At 33.7% G+C, this 9384-nt stretch overlaps 1 protein-coding gene across 1 annotated transcript; it reads right to left on the bottom strand.

Moving 5' to 3' along the window:
* Positions 1 to 281: 281 nt before the first annotated feature.
* LOC143058996 (fasciclin-2-like) lies at positions 282 to 8874 on the bottom strand. The gene is made up of 8 exons (XM_076232469.1): positions 8820 to 8874; positions 8104 to 8403; positions 7108 to 7419; positions 5954 to 6217; positions 5026 to 5331; positions 4090 to 4428; positions 3299 to 3589; positions 282 to 1497 (listed from the first exon to the last, which is right to left on the bottom strand). Exons 1-8 carry the CDS (start codon positions 8872 to 8874, stop codon positions 1001 to 1003), a joined length of 2364 nt encoding a protein of 787 aa, XP_076088584.1. The 3' UTR covers positions 282 to 1000.
* Positions 8875 to 9384: the final 510 nt, after the last annotated feature.

The raw sequence follows: 9384 nt of genomic DNA, 5'->3' as shown, positions 1-9384 counted from the left end.
TTCCCAACAAATTCTTTTTTTATTTAAGGAAATTGGATATATTCTTCCTTAACAGTTTTAATGGGGAAACATTGCATTTAATTACTTTCTGTGTTATTTGGTTTCTGGTAGAGAGTTGTTTGATTGGCACTCATACCATAACTTCTTATTGTATATAGACTTTTATCTTACCAAAATACATAAATAATATCATAACTTCCAGTGGGAAATATTTCATGCATATTCATTGCAACCAAACATGCATTTAGAAATATCTATAATTGATGTGCAAAAAAAAAAAAAAAAAAAAAAAATTGGCAACAATATAGAAATATCCTCAAAATCGTCGTGAGACGTCAAATTACCCCTCTTTTTTGAAATCGTTTTGTTCCCAATCAACCTTTAAAAGAGGTTTATTATCAAACTTGAAAAGCGACTTCAAGATAAATGATTTTTTGTGATACATGTAATATTAACTTTTCAGTCGACAACTGTCACTGTTATAAATTGACTTTCATACAATTATTTAATGACAATGTATAATTTTGCTAGAACAATAATGACGAACTGAGTATCATAAGACTACAATGTGTATCACATTTGAGACTGTGTATATTTCCTCTTGTATGAAAAGGAGAAAATAACAAAAATTAGGAATCATTGTTTCTAGGCAATTGTCTTGTTAATCTGCTGCAGATGTAGCCGGACGGTAAGAAATAGGTTAGTTTCGACGAGTGAAAAGTAAAATCTAAATTACTAAACTCAGAGGAAAATCCAATATCACATGGCAAAATCAAACGACAAAACACATTAAAACGAATCGACAAGAACTGTCATATTCCTGACTTGGTACAGGCATTTTCAAATGTAGAAAATGGTGGATTAAACCTGGTTTTATAGCGCCAACCTCTCACCTTGATGACAGTCTCATCAAATTCCGTTATATTTACAATGATGCCCGTGATATTTACAGTGATCCCGCGTTCTGTTTTCTGATTTCAAACAATTCTGATTTTTTTCTTTAAATATCTTCATATTGGTCGACTCGGTTTAGGCTGTCATATTGACTCATGTGTTCAGATTGAAACGTGTCATTTCTTATGGAAATTGACACATACCGCCTTGCATAAATGTCTTTCGGATTCGTAGTATTTCCACTAATTCCACTGGTTAGAGATATGTGGTCTTTACTGTCTGTATCCGTACTTGATGATGAGACGTTGTCTAATGACCGTCTGTCTTGATCACCTCCAAGAACGTGTTCCTGGAGCTTTTGCCCATGCTGTGTGTTTCCAGTTTGGTTTATACTTAATTCTCTCATCCCGTTTGGTTCTATTTCAACATAATGATTATCTTCTTCGTGTTCCAATGGTGAATCTACTCTATTCTTTGGCTTGACCATTTGTTTCCACAATACAATTACTGATACCACAAGAATGATCATGAATAAAATGATAGAAGTAGAAACGGCGACTGGTATTGCTGAGAATATTGCTAAAGAGCTTTCCAGCTTTTCATCTGAAAAAATGAATTAAACCATAATGATTAATGAACAAATTAATTATATGACTAAATGTACATTAATTTAAACACCTGGCAGTATTAAATTAAAATAAACTAGCTAAACTGGACTTGTATAGTTTTGTTTGATTTACAATTCATATTATCATCGATTTCTCTTGATCTCCAATTTCTAAGAAGGTATGGATTGGGTTCTCCATTTCTTTTTTCTCTAAATTTTTTTTTGCCATTTTCCTATTATTTATTTGTTTATCGATATTCCTAACTTTTTGGGTTTATTTTTCTTTTAGTTTGTATATTTTAGTTTTTGTATTAGTTGGCCTTAGGTCTGTGCCTTATATCTTCTGTAAACCCATCTAGGCACTCTCATAAAATGTTATTGGATTTTTGAGAGTTCTTCTTGAGCTTTCACCATTTACACACACACACACGACAACACACAGAGAACGACACCTTGTGCGTTAAACACAGTATAACATATGACATGTCTTCGGTTGTTGTCTGGATAATTAGGTTTTAGTGGCCGATACTTCATTGTTTCTGTTTTATCCATTCCTGTTCCGAGTAAGTAGCTTGTATGTCAGCGGATGCTTTTTGTTGCTGTCTACGATTTTTGTTTTTTGTGGTTACATCAGACGATTTTTTTCTCGCTTTAGCTGGTTTACATTTTGTCACGTTGAGGTCATTATAGTTAGTATACGGAATAGTTTTTGCATCTCTTTGAATGCCTTCATATGATCTATAGCTGCCCCTATAGATAGAATTGAGAATAGAAATGGGGAATGTGCCAAAGAGACAACAACCCGACTATACAGCAGAAAACAGCAGAAGGTCACCAACAGGTCTTCAATGCAACGAGAAACTCTCGCACCCGGAGGTGTCCTTCATCTGGCCCCTAAACAAATATATACTGGTTCAGTGATAATGAACACCATACTAAACTCCAAATTGTACACAAGACTGACTTGGGACAGGCGCAAAAATGCGGCGGGGTTAAACATGTTTGTGAGATCTCAACCCTCCCCCTATACCCCTAGCCAATGCAGAAAAGTAAACGCATAACAATACGTACATTAAAATTCAGTTCAAGAGAAGTCCGAGTCTGATGTCAGAAGATGTAACCAAAGAAAATAAACAAAATGACAATAATACATAAATAACATCAGACTACTAGCAGTTAACTGACATGCCAGCTCCGGACCTCAATTAAACTGATTGAAAAATTATGTCTTCATCATATGAATATCAGGCACAATCCTCCCCGTGACGGGTTTAGTATCATACCATCATAACATATATGAGAAGAACATAACCCGTGTCATGCCAACACCTGGTTAATTAATAATAAATGTGTTTAGTTCCGATGCAAAGACCCTATAAGTGAATCAATATTAACGCCAAAATATGCAATCTTTAATGACCTGACAACAGTATCGTAACTATATCCCTTCTTAATAAGTCTATTTAAAGGTTTTGTTAGTTTCTGAGGTGAATACTGAAATTTTTGTGCTTTATAAAGAATATTTCCATAAAATATTGGATGGGAAATACCTGAACGTATAAGAAGTCTGCATGTTGAGCTATATTTACGAATGATGTCCTTATACCGATCATGTACATCATGTTGGATAGTTTTATCAGTGATAATCATACCATAATTATATTCCTATATTTATTGCTGCGTTATTGATATTGACGCAAACTCGTATTTTTTTTATTATTGATAAATGATTCCGTTTATTGTATTTTTGACAATCGTGAAATAAATTGAGAAATAACAATAAATATGTACACTTACTGCCTACGATAATGGACTTTTCTTTCGTACTGTTGCTTCGACCTAGTCTGTTTTGAGCGAACATTCGGAAGTTATATGTAGTCTTCGTTTGTAGTCTTTCTATTGTCCAAGATAACATATCACCTTCTGTCATGTTCAGTGACTGAACAACTGTCCATTTCTTTGAATTACTTTCTCGAAACTCGATGAAAAACGTCTGTTTTAGCCCACCATCGAAGTTACGTATCCAACCTACCAGAACATTGCCTTCCTTTGTTGACAATGTTAAATTCATTGGAATTCTAGGGACACCTGGTGGAACAATATGCAAAGTTATGAAGGAATATGTTTTACAAATTATCAAAAACGAACCTTTCAATTTATTTTACACGTATAATGAATTTACACTTTAAAAACAAACAATTTTCGTTTTTCCGAAGCGCTTTTGTTGATTGACCTTCGCGCACCAGGAGCACTCATACTAAGAACCGTTGACTCGACCTTTGCACATCTGATCAGCTGGGGTTTCGGTGGAGTTCTTTTAAACTATATCATTTCATTTCTGAGAGTTGTCACGTTGGCACATTTATCATGTCTTGTTGTTTTTATATGAACAGTGACGAGGTCTAAATAGTGACTTAATTAATTATGTCCATTTCGTCACGCATACGCGGTTCTTAATAAAGTCGAAATCGGAAGGGACTGGTCACACGCAGTTGATTAGTATAATTAAACTTATCATTTGTTTCTCTTTCATAAAGGTGAGGATACAAATTGATTATATATTATAGCTAAATTGTAAACTAACTTACTTGCACGAAAAAGTGATATATCGTAATGGTTTTGTCCGAATTCGTTTTGTGAATTCAGTGTATAATTTTGAATCATCTCCGGTCTCAGTTTTGCTATTTTCACCGTCATCCTGTAACCTTTGACTCGTACATTTGAATTATAGAAAGTATCATTTACAAAAGTATGTTCTTCAATAATGTTGAAATTGGACTTATCGCTTATGAGTTGTTCGCCATTTTGGTTATGAATGAAAATATCTGAATATTTTGGATTACTGAAAATGTTGATTATTATCTCAACGGATTCTTTTATTACTCCATAGGAGAATCGTCTGTTGTCCTCAACGAACATGGGTTTACCTGAAAAATCAATTGTTTCCAAAATTAAAACTATAAAAACAAAAGTTGGGTGTTTGACCTTGGGGATATATAATAAAAAAAAGAATCAGTAATCTTAAAGCTTTGAAAGAAATCGTTAATAAAACATTTTACCTTTACTAGTGTAAAACCGTACTTCAGCGCGGTTGAAAAACACCTCACTGGTACATGTATATGAGTAAATGATGGGGTAAATTGCACTCCAACTGCTTGGCTCCTCCGCATTTTTTTTTATAGTTAACAGTATAAAGACTCGAATCGGACTTCTAGATTAAAATAGCTTTTTAATTGATGCCTTTAGAAGTTTGCCTCCTCACACCTCTTCCGTTAATTCATACCAGAGACATATATGTCTCTGTTCATACAATGCTGCCACTGGTTATATGCTATCCTAATTATAACGTTTATTCGAACTAAGGCAGTTTACTATGTCATTTGGTTTCTGGTGGAGATGTGAGATGCAACATTACTGAAGTTTCATAAGAGGAGTTGATCTCAATAATTTAGGAGCAGAAGTTTTAGATCTCTATTCTATATTACTGTTTATTATAGTTTGAGAAATCTTTCTGATAGTCATACCTAAAATACTTAAATACACAGAAGCTGTTCTGCTGCTGTTCCCACTTACACCTGGTATCCCATTACTAACTGTACACACGTAAACTCCATTATCATAGTACTGACTGTTGAAATCTTTGCTTTTTGGAAGTAGGAGAATGCCGTCTTCAGATCCATCCAGAAACCGAATATGGTCGCCATATTCAGATTTATGTTGCCACTGAAAAAATGTGTAGTTTGCAGGAACTCCTTTCGGTAAGCATACAAGCTTCCTTGCTTTTGCGTTAACAGTGTAATTTTCATAGACAATGGTGACATCTGGTGCATCTACAAATATAAAAGACAAAAGTATATACAATTAGTTTCTAATCCAAATCAACAATTTAATTATATACATGTAGCATAATTTATATGCATATACACAACATACAGAGTAAATGTTACTTTAATAGCATATTATAACATATGCTTTATAATGTATGCTTAAAAAAAAATAGAATCTTTAAACATGTTAAACATATTTTAAAACAACTAAAGCATAATAATTACTCTTTTGCCGCCAAACCCGATTTAATTTCTATTTATTTTTAAAATGTCTCATAATTTTAATAATATATAAGCTGCATCAGATAGAAATCCACCTTAATGCAAAATAATATCAATACATCTGTTAAACTATTGCTGGTAGGAAAACATCTCTTTGGAAGTGTGTTACTTTTCGAAAAAGAAAATCTACTTTGCAGACCAGCATTCATCATTCATTACGTATGTGAATTTTCAAAAATCTATTAATGTATTATACATGCACATGTATACATACGTACAACTGCATAACATGCATAAGGTCGATTTCTATCCGACCTAGCTCATATGAAAATTTCACAATAACAATTTTCTTTTTAGAATGTTACAGTATTTCTTCGAAAAAAAACCATTTGAAACCACTTACACATAACGGTAACACTGGTCTCCACCATAGTTGAGCCTACCATATTAGTTGCCTTACAGATGTATACACCAGTGTCTCTTCGTGTAATAACAGTTATTTGTAATACTCGACCGTCTCCGTACTTTCTGGTCTCGCCATTATTTTGTATTAGCCATGATACACTTTGTACTTCAGGACTACTATCTACGTTGCAATAGACGTTGAGTGAATTCCCTTCGATAATGCGTACAGCATTTCCTACGCTCAGTGTTACTTTAGGCTTATCTAAAAAGTAATATGAAACCATCTTACTCAGTTATTTCCAAAATGTTCGTCAACTGTAATACCTATATTTTTAGATTATTTTTAAAAGTATGTAAAGTAAAATAAACCAAAACACTCGTGTAGAAGTTTTGTGCTTCGTACCTATCTTTTGAGTTAAGCCACGTGCTGTTTATTCTTATGTTGGTGTGTAACATCACTGCCCTGATGAGGGGAGGGGGTGAGCAAACTTGTCAAACACCGACACACTCTTCCCTTTCCCGATTCAGAAGCCTGCAGTACAGTAGATCATGTCTGTCATATTTGTTTTTAAGCCGTTGTTTTTTCATATTTTACTGTGCAGGGCTTTTCATATCCAACTATAAGGCACGGGATTTACTTGTTGCTGAAAGCCGTATGGTTGTTTTAAAATACTTGCTTACATTCATTACATTTTAACTATGGTGGATATTTAGCTCGTTGGCAATCGTACCACATATCTATATTTTCATATAAAAGTATACGTTTAATGGAAATTACAAAAGTCAGTTCAGAAATATTAAGTAATAACCTTGGAACAGTTTTAAAAAAAAAGTATGTGTGAATGTAAAGTTCACGAGGAAATATTAGTTCAATTGTTTTATAAAAATACCAATTGTTTATTTCCTCTTAATTTGATTCAAAACATGGACACAATGTCATAATGACCTAAAAAAAAGTGCTTATCACAAATTTGCACCAGACACGGTGGACGAAGTAATCGGAAGGCGATAGTAAAGTGTATTTTCCCAATTATTATCAATAAACAAATGGCATTAAAACGTTTTGTCTCTTACATTGTACATGTAGATAATCAGTAAAGTAATCGACTTGATTGGTAAATTGAATACTCCACTTTGTAAAATAGTACTTACAATGTACCAAAATTTCAATTGATTTTGTTAACGGTGTATCTAAGACAGAACTGTTTGCTCGGCAGTAGTATTGCCCAGAGTTTGTATGTGTGGATTGCATGATTAGCCGTATAGATCCCGGCCCACCAGTTTTTATCACGTTGCCTCTGTAGACCCATTCCAGGGTTTCCTCGGGTATACCACTAGATATGTTGCAATATAGTTTTATAGTCTCACTTTCGGTAACAGTAACTTTTGTTGACTCTTCCAAGAAGGTGTTGCTTTTGTTTCTACTTGTATTAACTACATATATAGTTAGGCCTGTCGGAGCTTCTGAAATATAAGAAAAGTATTTTCGTCTTCAAATGAATTTATATTTTGCAATATGACTAAATACAATTCACTTTTCTATACACATGAGTGATATGTATGTACAAATACCTAGCTACGTCCAATCATTACGAGGACGCATCGTATAAGAAAATTGTTACGCTCTCTGTGCGTTAAAGGTAAACAACGAAACCATACACTATGGTCCTTACAATGTATGTGGTCTAAACACTCTGCCATTAACATTCAACGTTAAGTAAATAGCAATGAAAAAAGAGTAACACAGTTACACATCCTCTAAGAAGCAAATGTTCTAATAAGGAAAAAAAAACACCATTAGTATTCACCCTTCTCGGTTATCGCTAATTAGCGCTGTCTTAGATACATTCAGATTAAAGATGCAAAAAAAAATGACAATACAATGAAAATGGGGTAATATAATTTCAGTTTGCTACTCTACTAGTATGCAAGCAATCTTAGTATCTAGATTCTTTCATTTTTGCTGCTCAAAGATTTTGGTTTAAGAAGGAACCAGATCATGACCTTTCACTGGGGAAAATGAGATCCATTGTGGTCAATTCCTATAATAAAAAAAAAAATATGTTGCCTTTATTATGAACCAAGATTGACTCTTTTCTCTTGTGTGTCTTCTCTCATAAAGATAGCAAAATAATCATGTGTACATACTTTTTAAAACAAGATTAAATATGATTTGTACAGATGTGTCTTCAATCACCACTGTGCAAACATATTGACCAAAATCTGAATTCATAACATCATTTATTTGTAAGTTGAAGTCTCCAATTGTATGATCTCCTGATATTGAAAAACGGTCTTTGTCTATACCGACACCAAGTTTGACTCCTTCGGATATTTGTAACATTTCTTTCCGTCGAAACCATGCTATTGTCGATGACGCCAAGTGATGTGGACAGACCATTTCTACCGACGATCCGAGACTGGTGTATACTGTTTGATTGGAGGACACTTCAATAACAAGAAAATATAAGTTATTATCTTCATTTAAATTAAAATCTAGTCTCACTTCTATTATGCAAATAATTACGATGATGTAACATTCTTAATGTAACTTGTCAATTTATTTTACAGGAAGCTGTTGTATGTTACATGCTAGATGAATACATGTACATATAGTGAAGCAATAATTGCCGGTCATTCCAGATCATCTACCGTATGTTGCTTAATCTTCAGTTATCTGTTTTGATAGTGTTAAAAACATGTTCATGCTGGCACTAGTCAATAGGTTTAATTTCGCCACATTCTGTATGTGCCTGTCCCAAGTCTAGAACTTGTAATTATGCTGTTGTCGCTTGTTGCTGTTACTATAATTATTATTATCATTATTATAGGTTAATCTTATTTAATTGAAAATAATACTTTACCAAATGCTTCTGACAGTGTATATATGAATAGGCGTATAAGAACTCTATTGGACATCTTCTGAAGTAGAATAAAAGTTATTATTTTCATTGACGTCATATTACTAAACTGTGTTAACCCCTCGATATTTATGTTTTGTGTTTTGTACATGACATTTACAAATAAAGTAAATGAGATTGCTTGACAATAGGACAACTATCCACCATAGTTTAAATGAAGTGTATGTACGCAAAGCAAGCATTGGCAACCGTACATACTCAACAATGAGAAAATCCATAGTCAGCTATAAAAGACCTCAACATGACAAATTTTAAACAATGCAATTGAGAACTACAACGGCCTAATTAACAACAAAACATTTTACGAAAAATACATATGAGAGATGACAGACATGATCCAACGACAAACCCTGAACAACGGGCCCCTGACTGTGAACAGCACATACAGAATGTGGCGGGGTTAAACCTGCTTAACCCTCCCTTAACCTGGGAAGGTGATATTACAGCACTATATAACGGATCGATACAAAGCAGAAAAAACATATAAGAAAAACACAGACCGGACGTT

Source organism: Mytilus galloprovincialis, chromosome 14 (assembly GCF_965363235.1).
Source record: "Mytilus galloprovincialis chromosome 14, xbMytGall1.hap1.1, whole genome shotgun sequence".
Lineage (NCBI taxonomy): Eukaryota > Metazoa > Mollusca > Bivalvia > Mytilida > Mytilidae > Mytilus > Mytilus galloprovincialis.
This window is presented reverse-complemented; position numbering and strand designations above follow the sequence as displayed.